The sequence below is a fragment of the Coenobita brevimanus genome, chromosome 95 (genome assembly GCF_032717465.1).
Source record: "Coenobita brevimanus isolate Jiangsu-jjx chromosome 95, ASM3271746v2, whole genome shotgun sequence".
In the NCBI taxonomy this organism is placed as follows: Eukaryota; Metazoa; Arthropoda; class Malacostraca; order Decapoda; family Coenobitidae; genus Coenobita; species Coenobita brevimanus.
Genome location: NC_137048.1, coordinates 9,499 through 23,275, shown reverse-complemented (window position 1 = coordinate 23,275; position 13,777 = coordinate 9,499). Strand labels below are relative to the sequence as shown.

Genomic DNA, 13,777 nt, shown 5'->3' with positions numbered 1-13,777 from the left:
GATGCATCGCCGATGCTGTACCGAGGGCATCCCGAGTGCATACCGAACTTCCCACGCCCACCTAGGGGTGTATATATATGCGCGTACCAAAAAGCCCATCACACGCCCAGTTCCAACAGAGCAACAATGGACATCACAGCAGTCATCCCCAGCAAAGTCAACAAGCAAGCCGTGGCCCTGTGGAGCAAAGCACAGACGAACTCCCTGCTCTACCTACCTGTACCTGGAAGACGAGGAAAAAGACCACATTCCACCCCAGAGGAGGTGCAAGATTCGCCAGAAGAGGTCCTGCTGGTCCCGTGACTGGCTTCAACGACGGAAAGAATTTGGCCAATGGGAGAACCTTCTGCAGGAGCTGATACTGGAGGACAGGACATCATTTTGCAATTTCCTGCGCATGGACGAGGACCTCTTCTATGAACTCCTTGAGAGAATTCGTCCTCGCATCGAGAAGCAGCGCACCTTCTGGCGGGAGCCCTTGGAGGCAGGTTTGAGGCTCTCCATCACCCTCAGGTACCTGGCCACCGGGGACAACTACCGCAGCCTTTCCTTTGGATTCCGAGTACCTCCCAACTCTATCTCCTGCATCGTGTACGAGATGTGTGAGGCCATCATCGTGGAGGACATGGACAAGGTGATCGTTTGCCCATCGACAGCCGAGGAATGGAAACAAGTTGCGAAGGGCTTCTCACGAAGGTAGCAGTTTCATCACACCGTTGGAGTGATAGACGGCAAGCACATTCATATGCGTTCTAGCAAAAGTGGATCCTACTACTACAACTACAAGGATTTCTTCTCCCTGGTCCTGCTTGCTGTGGTCGACAGTGATTACAAATTCATGTTTGTGGATGTGGGTGCCAATGGGGCAACTTGCGATGCCCAGGTATTTACCAACTCAACCCTACACAAAGTGCTCTCGAATAACCAAGTTCAACTGCCTCCCCGAGAACCTCTGATTGATGGCAAATGCCTGGTGCCCTACTTCATCGTTGGAGATGATGCCTTCGTCCTTCAAGAATGGTTGATGAAGCCCTTCCCCAACCGAGGTCACACCTACAAGGAGAGAATCTACAACTACCGCCTCTCCAGAGCAAGACGAGTGGTCGAGAACGCCTTCGGCATCCTCGAGAACAGGTAAGTGAAATTTTGATGTCTACAAATGTCAGACGTGTCTATATATCAATCTTGGCCGCAGTCTTGGAAGTGGGGGTTGGAGTCCTCTGGGAACAGGTCTTCGGATCCCGCCTCCATTCTACTGTAGATGCTGTAGTGTGCCCATTCTCCTAGCTCTGGAAAGTGTGACTGGGATGCTTTGGCCTTTTATATATGCCTCGGTGGGCGGTGTTCAAAATTCTGTATACATTCTTGGGACAATCGGTATAATTTTGGTATGTATTCTGTCCATATTCGCCGATTCATCGTCGACATCGTACCGATTTTTAACTGTCATTTTGTCGGCGATGCATCGGCGAATGCATACTGAATGCTTGGAATGCATACCGAAGGATTACCGAATGCGACCCGAGGGCGTCCCGAGGAAGTGAGTTCGGGCAGGTCACACCGAATATTTCATGTTTGATGAAATATTCGGTGACTTGCTCGAACCCATTTCGAACACCCCGAAACGTTCCCGAAGTGCGCCGAATAGCCCAGAATTGACCGCCGAACGTTTCCTGAAGCCTATTCGGCATGCATTCGGCTTCTCTGTCGGCGATGTGTGAACGGGGTATAAGTCTCCATCAGCCCCTCATCATTTAATTCTTGCCAGCTTCAGACGATTTCATTAGGCTTAGCAGAGACCTATCGAAGTGGAGGGGTTGGATACAGCTTCAGTAACCTCCTCACTGCTACGATGCTCTCCTAAACTGAATAAAATCGCCTGGAGGTAGTAAGAATACACTAAAACTTGCATCTTAGTGAGACCCATATCTTATGTGGCAAAGGAGGCTTGGTAGCACCTCTTCTTTAGCAATGGATTTTGCATATCAAACCTTAACACTGCCTTGTGTGTTATTTATTTCACCTTGATATTGACCAAGTTTGCATCAGTTATACAGAGGAGGACAATGAATTAAACTGTGCAGAATAAACAGGTAAGGAATGGGTGTTACGAAAGCTCAGTAGTCACTTAATACACCTCTATGCAATTAGCTCACTAATTTCCAGACTTGAAATTAAGGCCAGTGTCCTTCACGTTGTCCCTGATCCATTGGTCCATCTCTTGGTTCAGTTCTGGAGAGAAGTGGTTCTTCCAGTCGCCCTTTATCCCTAGAATAAAGAAAAAAGCGTTCATATTTCTCTCTCTCTCTCTCTCTCTCTCTCTCTCTCTCTCTCTCTCTCTCTCTCTCACCTTTCCTAAAGAAGCCACCCTGCTTCTTCCACTTATCCTCGCTGAAGAACGCTTTGTCAATTGGTTCCCCGCGGATTTTCATAGACGAGAAGCTGGTGAACTCGGCAATCTGTGGAATGCAGAAGGAAGTAAATAATAATAATAATAATAATAATAATAACAATAACAGAAATAATGATAAGAATGGCAATAATAATGATAATAACAACAACAATAATAATGATAATAATAGTAGTAATAATAATAATAATAATAATAATAATAATAATAATAATAAAATAATAATAATAATAATAATAATAATAAATAATAATAATAATAATGATAATAATAATAATAATAATAATAATAATAATAATAATAAATAATAATAATAATAATAATAATAATAATAATAATGACAATAATATTAATAATAGTTAATAATAATTAATAATAATAATAATAATAATAATAATGATAATAATGATAATAATAATAATAACAATAATAATCATCATCTTCCTTATCATCAACGTCCGGACCTCCTTTCCCACCCAAGGGCAGGGTGAGGAGTAGCAATGTCCAGACAGCCCAAATTTGCCCAGTCTAATTCGCCATGCTTCCATTCACTCATCATTCAAGCCCCCGGAATCCTGGCTCTATCGGATACGCCAAAAACATTCAACACGTTCTGTAGCTTCAGAGAAACGTATCAGATTGAGTCAGTCCTGACGCTGCCACGTTAAAAAGGGGTACCAAAAATCCCTGATTATTCACTTCTCCTTACAACATTCATCCAGCCAGCTCGATCTCTTGTCAGTTCCCTAGCCTCAACGACTTCCAAACCTCTCTTCCTCACACACAAGTCCACTATATCTCTCCACCTTCTCCTTGGCCTGCCTCACCTCCTTCCTCCTTCAAATTCGCTCAGGTATACCTTTTTCACCACTCTTTTGTTATCCTTTCTCTCCACATGACCATACCATCTCAGTACACTCTCTTCGATTTTGGTGTCCACAGACTTCCTCATTCCACACCTTTCACGAATCACATTATTTCGTATCCTATCCACCCTTTGTACTTCACATACATTCTTCAGGAGTCCCATCTCCACTGCTCTTACTCTTGACTTTTCATTTTCATGTTACATCATAGTCTCACACCCATATGTTAAAGTTGGCACTGACACGCCCTCGTGTAAGGTTCGTGCAGCTGCAACACTCAGGCCTCTGTTTCTTATCAAGGCCTTCATTGCACCAGCTACTTTTCTTCCTTGTGTACTCTACTTACAACTTCTTTTGCACATTTTCGTCTCTTTTCTATTACTGTGCCCATGTATTTGAGCTCTCTCACCAATTCCAGTCTCTCTCCATTCACGGTAAGATCACACTGGGAGTTACTTTCTCAGTAATCATCACTTTACTCTTTTCTACATTTACTCTCAAGGCACGACGCTCACAGACATCAACAAAACTCTGCACTAGCCTACCAAGTTCTTGTTACTTGCCAGCAATATTGCATCATCAGCATACAACAAATTTGAGATATATCACCATTCATTACCATCGCCATCCCTCTCTCCATTACTCGTGTTTTTACTTCTCTCATCACCCCATGAGGACATCACACAACCTTGTTGCACGCCCACACGATCGTGAACCATTCACTTAGATGCCCATTAACCCTTACACACGCTTCGCTGCCATCATAAAAACTCTTGACAGCACCTCGCAGCTTACCATCTACACTGTACATCCACAAAACTTTCCACAATCCCTCTCTGTCTACTTTGTCGTATGCTTTTTCCAGATCCATGTCCTCACAAGCCTTCTCTGCTATCTGTCTCACTGCAAATACTTGATCCACACATCCTCTGCCACTCCTAAAGCCACCCTGTTCATCACTCACTAGGACTTCTGATCTCTCTCTTACTTTCTCTATAATACTTCTTCCATATACCTTCCCTACCACACTCAATAAACTTCTGCCACGATAGTTCTTGCACTCACCTCGCTCACCTTCGTAAAATCACAGCCTTTTTCTACTCTACAGGCACAGTTTCACTTATCCATGCCTTCTTACATATCTCCAACAAGCACTTAATTCCACTCTCTCCATTACACTTAAGCATCTCTGCATACACCTCATCAACCGCAGCTGCTTTCCCATTTTTCAGCTGCTTCACAGCACTCTTCACCTGTGCGAGTGTCACGTCTCTGGCACTGTATTCCTTCTCTGCACATTCCCAAAACCAATAATGTGTACAGCCGATCTGCTCTCTCTATTCCCATTCATCAGGCTTTCAAAATATTCTTTCCATCTGGTCCTTACTTCATCCCCATGGGTTAATAATCTACCACCTGCATCCTTCACACCATCACGTTTCCTTCTGCTTTCACTTCTACTTTGCCGTACCTCTTTCCAGAATAACTTCCTATATTCAATGTAGTTCGCATTCATTTGTCTTCCCAGATCATCATTTACCTCCTCCTTTTTCCTCGTCACTAGACTCTGTATGTGCTTCTTGCTCTCACTATACTCAGTTCTTATTTCAACTGAACCCCTGTCCTGTAACCACTTTAGCCACTTCTTCCTCTTTTCCTCCACCACTTTCTTAACCCCTCATCCCACCATGCCGTACCTTTCTTCTTTGTTGTTACTCTTGCCACACCACACACCACTTTGGCATTCCTAACTAAGCAATCCCTATATACATTCCACCTGCTGTCCAGGTCCATTTCATTCCAGTTCACTGATTCTAACTCCTCCTCTCTTTTGGTCCTGTAATCATCTGCCATTTCTTTGATCCTCAGCTTCACAACTTTCAGTCTTTCTCCCTGACTGCTCCTTTCTCTCCTGATCCACCTCACTCCTCTCAGCTTGATCTTGCATACCACAATCATATGATCTGACAGACCTCCACATCGTCCTCTCACGGCCCTCGTATCAGCAACCATTCCCATCATCGACCTCTCTACGAGCATATGTATATTCATGTGCATGATTTGTGTTTGAAATACGAGTTACAAATGCACAACCTCCTCTCCTGACACATATTCTTTAGTCACTTCCCATTATCATTTTCTCCTGGTACTCCATAACAACCCATTATGTCATCCTCAGGACCAGTGCCTACTCTTCCATTCATATCCCCATCACGATCACCTTGTAGCTCCTGGGCATTTCTCCCACTACGTCATCCAGCTCATCCCAAAATCTGTCTTTCTCTCACTCACTCCTGTCCTCACACAGTGCATATGCTTCAGTCATATAATGATAATAATGATAATAATAATAATAATTAATAGTAATAATAATAACAACAATAATAATGATAATAATAATAATAATAATAATAATAATAATAATAATAATAATAATAATGATGATAATAATAATAATAATAATAATAATAATAATAATAATAATAATAACAAAAATGACATTAAACATAACGATGATGATGGTGATGATATCACCATGATCATTATCATCATCGCCACTACCATCACCACCCTTATCCTCCTCCTCCTCATCATCATCATCACCATTATCATTATCATAGTCTTCATTCTTATTTTTTTTCCCGGTCCAAGGTTGGGGTGAGGCAGGATCCAGAGACACTGAAAAAGAAATTACGTAGATGGGAGAAGTATCAAGCTTCGTAGCATTTATTCCTAAGCTATTTATCTGGGCGATTATGGTATAAAATTCTTGTGTATGTTGTTCGTATCTGTTAATATAGTTGACATCAGTAGGTTGTAAGATGATGTTGAGGTGTTGTGTTGTGGATACACTGCGAAGGAAGGTGTGTTACCAAGTGTACAGAACCAGTTACAACGCCAGCCAGAAGCAATCCCTTGACTGTCAGGTGGAGAGAGAGAGAGAGAGAGAGAGAGAGAGAGTGATGACGGTAGAACTTTGAGATTTGCCTATGGTTGCTGACTACACTGTATAATGTGGGATGCAGGCTGATCACACCTAACAACTACACGTGTTTCATCAGTGACCGTCAGTCATAAGCGGCTTCCTTACACCTTGGCGGACTCAGTTTTTAGTAATAGAGTCCGGTATTTTCGTCGGGTAAGGAGGGGTCTTAGCACATCTTCCTCAACGATTTATTTTGTAAGCTATCCATTAATAGCCTCTTCTTTGCTTTTAATATCTTTTTGACATCGACGTAGGTTGCATGAATAACGCACAAGACTATAGGAGCGGAGCAGAATCAGGAATAAACCGGTAAGGAAGAGATGTTGAGGTAGCCTCCTAACCGCACGAGTGTCTCCTACTCACCTTCTTGAGTTGTTCCTCCGTCAAGTTTTTGCCGAGGAATTTGTTGATGTTCCGCAGCTGCCCCATGATGTCGTCCTTCATGTCCTCGTAGGTGGTGAAGTAAAGGTTGGGGTTGTCTCTCTGCCTCCAGGCTTGTAGCACGTGCGGCCAGTACGGGCAGAACCGGACTAGTACCACCAGGACAGATAATGCAATATGATAATTAATAAATAGATACATAAATACATACAAACAAACGTACATAAATACATGCATACAAACATATACTTGTACATACATCCATACAGTAAATTATTACAGACAATATAACATTAGTTCCACGAAGACAGAAAATAAATGAATGCATACCCGGTACATACATCCGTACCCATACATACATACAAACACATACATACATACATACACACACACATACTTCAAACAAATACATGTACGTCATTGGTGAAATCATGGTCGGATTTTTCTTCTTTCTTTTTCCATCAGGAAAATCGTCTTTGTTCTTATAATTGCCAACCCCCGTGATATTCAGCCATGACCAAGAGTTGGCCGACACTGCTCTGCTTGATGTGTCAGTGGAAGCTGTGAAATGAAGTATTTTGACTCGACTGTAATATGAAGCACGTAATATATGAGTATGAAGAGAAGGGATACTGTCTGTTGTTTGGGGAAGGAGAAATGTGGCAGGCAAGACAGAAGATTCTTGACGAACCTTTTGCTCACGGTTGTACTGAGATCTTCACACCAGGGGAGGGATGGGGAGGGGGAGGGGGAGGGGAAGGGGGGAGGGGGAAGGAGGGTGGCCGAGTCTATTCTGGGGAGGGCGGTGTTCAGTGTTTAAAATTTGTGTTGGCTCTACGCCGTACGTCATTACTGTACTAAAAGCTCTGTGTACTCTTAAGGTGAATGTTTAAATTGAAATTACTCCTTTGGCTGAACACAGACCTGAGAACTGAGAGCACAAAAGAGGTAAATTTTGAGTCCTCCACAATTTGCAGATAATGTTATGTGATCATATTATTAGCTCTTAAAACGAAGTGCTTATCAATTGAGATTAAAATGATAAGGCAATATAAATGTATGAAGAGGAGAATTTGCGGTGTTTCTCCTTCACTTTAAAAAAAGAACATTTTCGCTTTGCGTTGTACAGAATAATGTATTACACTATATATACTTATCATCACAGTACAGTACTCAAATGTAATACCTTTAATCTCTCCCCTGAAAGTTAGTGAAAAGTTATCATCCATGCTAAGCTGATCACTGAGCTAAATAACGAAACTGGGATGTGATTCTTCTGATTCTTGAACTCACTTACGGTTGATTCCCTGCCGTAACTTAGAATTAACTTAGAATTGTTTAGAAAAGAAGAACTAGAGACGTGATATTGTGTAAACCTCCTTACGTTGAATAATTTTCCTCGTAACCAAGAAATCTATCGTAATTATGTCTGAAAATCTGATCCCAGGCTACTAAAAATTTCATATATTCCTATTATTTTATACATAATGATAACTGGGTTCTTTGTAAGCTCCCACAAAGTATACAGCACAGTGTTGCACATTAAATAATTAGAAACTTCATATGAGGGGCTAGTAAGGGCAGAGGGTCTGAGGGTTTGTTTTTGGGGGGTAGACCTCCCAAACCCCATGGATAACACCTCTTCTAATCCATTCATCCAAGGAACGCCTTTAAAAATGTATTTCTTGTTATCACCTTATGATTTTATTTCAGGTTAGGAAAGAGTTTTGGAATAGGATGAGTTAAATGCATCTTAAATTAACCCCTTCAGTGTGCGAGTCCTTTCTAAAGTTAACTAATGTCGTCTCACAGAAGTAAATTAGAGAGCACGTCACCCTAATAAAAGCAAGGATAAATTAGGGAGCTTGTCACCATGATAGAAGAAAAAGTGAATTAGAGAACATGTCATTCGGGGTTAAGGAGTATTATAATCTGTGTTCTATAATCTGTGTACTGTATCTCTGTACTGTAATCTGTGTACTATAATCTCTGTAATCACTAATGTAATCTGCACTAAATCTCTGTACCATAATCTCTGTACTATATTCTCTGCTTACAGTCGCCTTTCATAATTTCCCTGGCAAACTTCTCGAGTGATCCTTGATAGCTTGCATTCTTCATCGCACGTATGAAGTAGTAGAAGGATACCATCACGTCCTTGGGGTTCCTGGCCACGTAGACTACCTGTAACATCATCATCATCATCAATTATCATCATCATTATCATCACTTATCATCATCGTCATCAGTTATGATAACTGTCATAACCATCAGTCATCATCAATCCATCATTATCATCATCATCACCATCATCGTCGTCGTCTTCGTCCTTCTCTTCCCTTTCTTGTTGTCCACGCCATTGTTAGTAATAAAACTTTCCTCATCCCTGTGGGAAGTTTTCTTGTTTTTGTCAGTACTATTATTATTCAAGGGAAGATCTAAGTCGCTGCCATTCGCATACCGTTAGAGTTACAGCCTTCATTTTGTACCATATTATAGTACTGGTTGGCCGCTTCATCTGATCAGATATCATCCTGAGCCTTCCAGCGGAACCCTGATAGGATCAGAAAAAAAAGTGAACCTAAAACTCAAGACCCACCTAAGTTAAGGGGCTGAAATTTGTAATGGCTTATACATTTGACACGGCCAGAAGGCAGTGCTTAATATAGTCCATCGGATCATTATTCTGTGAGATCGCCTATGGTCCAAAATTGTGACTACCCGTGAGACAGAGACATTACCTGATTTGACCTGAAAGACTAAAGCTACAGCCACCAAACTTGGTGGACTTATAGATCTTGATGACCTAAGGTGATATGCACTAGATCAGTGACCTTGACCTCAAGATCCCATTAAAGCGCGGCTTCTTGTAGACAATGTCTGAGGGAAGTTTTTCTTTATTAAAATTGTCCTTGGACAATTTTACAGTGTTCTAGCTCTTATTATTATTATTATTATTATTATTATTATTATTATTATTATTATTTTATTATTATTATTATTATTATTATTGTTATTATTATTTTTATTTTTATTTTTATTATTATTATTGTTGTTTGTTTTTGTTGTTTTTGCATTTGTTGTTGTTGTTGTTGTTGTTGGTTTCAGCATCATCATTATCGTCATCAGCATTGTTTTTAATACACCCTTATGACTGAGTGTATTTTATTGCTCGGTGTGTGTGTGTGTGTGTGTGTGTGTGTGTGAACAATATAACTCTATGAGTGTTAATTTATCTAAACATTATTTAGTGCAATGGTTGAGGATAAGCAGTGGTGCTGACCTGCTGCTTTGTGGAACAGTAGTACAAAGGTCAAGGACAAAGAGCAAGGTCAAGATATAAGTTTCAGTCCGATAAAGCTAATGTTGTTGGAAGGACTAAAAGACAGGTAGAAATGAAATAATTCTATTTTAAGAACAATAAAGTTAGTCACAGAATAAAGTCATATATCCTATCCTAACCTGACCTAATTTAACCCGGCTCTATTACTCAAACAGTTTATTCAATATTGGTCGAATTTGGTGGAATGATTAAGGGTCATCCAAGAATGGAATAATTTGATTTTGAGAACAATAGTCCAAAGGGAAAGGACACAGGGGAAGGTCAACGCAGACAGGTTAGATATGACTTAGCCAGAAGGTTGAGGGTTAGGGGGGGGGGAATCGATTTTCAAGAATAATCAGTCATCGGTCAGGATCAAAAGGCATGGTCAAAATGTAGGATTGAAGGGTGCAGGTGTGTTTACTCTCTGTGTGCTCTTCGTAACACCTCTCCCTTTACGACTTAATTTGCATATTACACCTTCATGTTCCCTTGAAGGTTTTCTGTATTGTTTATAGCACTACACAATTTGCCTCATTAGTATAGATGACAGGGAGGTGTAATGTGAAGACTATTAATGGTTAACAGTGAGACCCTTTCACTTATTTGCATCTCTCTCTCTCTCTCTCTCTCTCCCTCTCTCCAACCTTGCATTTGTTGAGCAGATCCTTGTTGTGCAGCTGCAGAGGGAAGTGCGATTTCATCACTCTTGGCGAGGGCTGACTCTCCGCTATCTGAATCGCCATACCGTCCTCCACTTTTTTCCCGGAACAGACTCTGCTGAACTTCTCTGCGAGCGACTTGATGTCCCTTTTGGCAAGCTTGTCGTTGTCCAACTGCAAATCAAAACTGGAATTGCAAAGGTGTAGGTTAGAGGGAGGACAGCCTGATGGTGAAGTGCAAGGATTAAAGCATCTGACTATAGACAGATAGTTCGATGGACATGTTAGCGCTCGGGTTCCTATGACTCACCTCCTTGTGAAAATAGCTTTGACACAGCATCAAGTGCTGGCTGAATGTTGTACTGTTTTATGCAAGGAAGAAGGCACCAAAGATGAGAAGCCCATAAGATTGTTCACACACACACACACACACACACACACACACACACACACAAGTAGCTCCATTATCAGACCGATACAGAGAAAGATATAGCCTGAATATTCACACACACACACACGCACACACACACACACACACACACACACACACACACACACACACACACACACAAGTAGCTCCATTATCAGACCGATACAGAGAAAGATATAGCCTGAATATTCACACACACACACACACACACACACACACACACACACACACACACACACACACACACACACAAGTAGCTCCATTATCAGACCGATACAGAGAAAGATATAGCCTGAATATTCACACACACACACACACACACACACACATCGCTAGATAATTACCTAACATCCACTGAGCGGACCCACAATGGCTCCTTCATCTCCTCGTTATTGGGGTCCAGATCCGGGTTCCTTAACATGACCCAAAGAATTTCCTGCATCCACGTTGTGCCGCTTTTGGGGAACCCAATGATGAACACGTCGTCTGGCCGGAGCTGGAAAAGCATCATCATCATCAGCATCAGCATCAATAAAAATATAAACTTTACTGTCATCATTATCATCATCATCATCATCAATAATATAAACTTTACTGTCGTCATCATCATTATCATCATTATTAGTAATATAAACTTTACTGTCGTCATCATCATTATCATCATCATCATCATCATCATCATCATCATCATCAATAATATAAACTTTACTGTCGTCATCATCATTATCATCATCATCATCATTATCATCATTATTAGTAATATAAACTTTACTGTCGTCATCATCATTATCATCATTATTAGTAATATAAACTTTACTGTCGTCATCATCATCATTATCATCATTATTATTAGTAATATAAACTTTACTGTCGTCGTCATCATCATCATCATCATCATCATCATCATCAATAATAATATAAACTTCACTATCATCATCATCATCATCATCATCAATAATAACATAAACTTCACTATCATCATCATCATCATCATCATCAATAATATAAACTTTACTGTCGTCATCATCATTATCATCATCATCATCATCATCATCAATAATAATATAAACTTTACTGTCATCATCATCATCATCATCATCATCATCATTATTATCATCAATAATAATATAAACTTCACTATCATCATCATCATTATCATCATCGTTATCATCAGCAAATTTTTCATTATCTTCAGTTAATTATAACCGTTACCACTGCCATCATCGTCATTAGTTATTCATCGTCCTTCACATTATTCTCAGCTATAACAATCCTCCTCATCAATATTCGTATCAGTATTATCGTTGTGTAAGGGCAGCTGCATCATGGAAAATAAATCGCTAAAGAAGATACGTTACGGAATCTCCAAGGCAGCACAGAATTCAGCACATACCTCCACCTCGTGTCTTGGGGTATGACAACCCCTATAACACTGAGCTGTGACGTGAGAAATAAATGGCTAAGGAAAATGTGTTAGGGTACCTCCATGTTGTAAAGTCGGTCCAGATATCGTGTGGTAATGGCCGGGTACAACCAGCCGTCGGGCAGGATTCGGACCAAACCACTTTTGTACTTCAGCAGGTCTTCGCTGGCCTTCCGTAACTCTTCACTGGTCAGCAGTTCGGTCTCATGGCCAGATAGAAGGAGTGGCTTGTTCATCCTTAGTGGTCTTGTTTTCGCACAGGCTGTAGAATGGACAGAAAGGTTAGATGGGGTTAGCTTAGGTTGTTAATGAGGTTAGGTCAGGTTAGGTTAGGTTGCGTTATTGAGGTTAGGTCAGATTAGGTTGCGCTAGTGGGTTAGGTGATGTTAGATTAGGTTAGGTTAGGTCAGGTTAGGTTAGATTGTGTTAGTGAGGTTAGGTCAGGCTAGGTGAGGTTATATTAGGTTAGGTTAGGTGAGGTTAGGTTAGGTTGCGTTAATGAGGTTAGGTATGATAATAATAACACAACTACTAGCTACTACTACTACTACTACTACTACTACTACCACTACAACTACTACTACTACAACTACTACTACGAGGAGGAGGAGGAGGAGGAGGAGGAGGGTTAATAATCTATCTATCTATCTATCTATCTATAGCCCGACGCCCTAATCCCGCAAAGGGTGGCCGCAGACAAAACGCCTCCAAGTCGCTCTGTCACCCACCATTTGACTACCCTCCCCCCAACTCACCCCCCACTCCTCATATACCTCTCAACTCCATCCCTCCACCTCATCCTCGGTCTACCTCTCCCTCTCCCTCCCTCCACCTCACCTACATACACCCTCTTAGTCAGTCTTTCATTCTCCATTCTCTTCACATGTCCAAACCACCTCAGTGTATTTCTCCTAATCTTCTCTACCACATCCACATCCACCCCACAGCGTTCCTTCACTTCTTCATTCGTCAACCTGTCCCGCCATGTCACTCCACATGCTCCTCTCAAGTAACTCATTTCCACTGCTCTCACTCTTGACTTGTTCCCCTCTTGCAAGGTCCATGCCTCGCTTCCATACGTCAGGGTAGGGATCACAATACTATCATGCAGTGACTTCTTAACTTCCATACTCACCTCCCTATTTCTCATCACTGCTTTCAGTGTACCAACAACCTTCCTTTCCTGCTGTACCCTTTCACACACTTCATCCCCCAAAGTTCCATCCTTACTCATCACACTACCCAAGTACTTGAATGCACTCACATTCTCCATATCCTCACCATCCAACCTCACTGC

General features: G+C 41.3%; 1 protein-coding gene across 1 annotated transcript; it reads right to left on the bottom strand.

The window, feature by feature from the left end:
- Positions 1–2,155: 2,155 nt before the first annotated feature.
- Positions 2,156–12,716, bottom strand: LOC145413163 (sulfotransferase 1 family member D1-like). The gene is made up of 7 exons (XM_080282888.1): positions 12,540–12,716; positions 11,407–11,553; positions 10,613–10,801; positions 8,701–8,827; positions 6,626–6,792; positions 2,351–2,459; positions 2,156–2,268 (listed from the first exon to the last, which is right to left on the bottom strand). Exons 1-7 carry the CDS (start codon positions 12,714–12,716, stop codon positions 2,156–2,158), a joined length of 1,029 nt encoding a protein of 342 aa, XP_080139014.1.
- Positions 12,717–13,777: the final 1,061 nt, after the last annotated feature.

What these genes read in the sequence shown, in the direction of transcription:
- LOC145413163 (XM_080282888.1), bottom strand. Translation starts at nt 12,716, where the DNA reads ATGAACAAGCCACTCCTTCTATCTGGCCATGAGACCGAACTGCTGACC. An exon ending in GGAAATTATGAAAGGCGACT is followed by an intron (nt 6,793 to 8,700) that starts GTAAGCAGAGAA and finishes TGGTGGTACTAG; the next exon opens with TCCGGTTCTGCCCGTACTGG. An exon ending in GGGTGGCTTCTTTAGGAAAG is followed by an intron (nt 2,269 to 2,350) that starts GTGAGAGAGAGA and finishes TCTTTATTCTAG; the next exon opens with GGATAAAGGGCGACTGGAAG.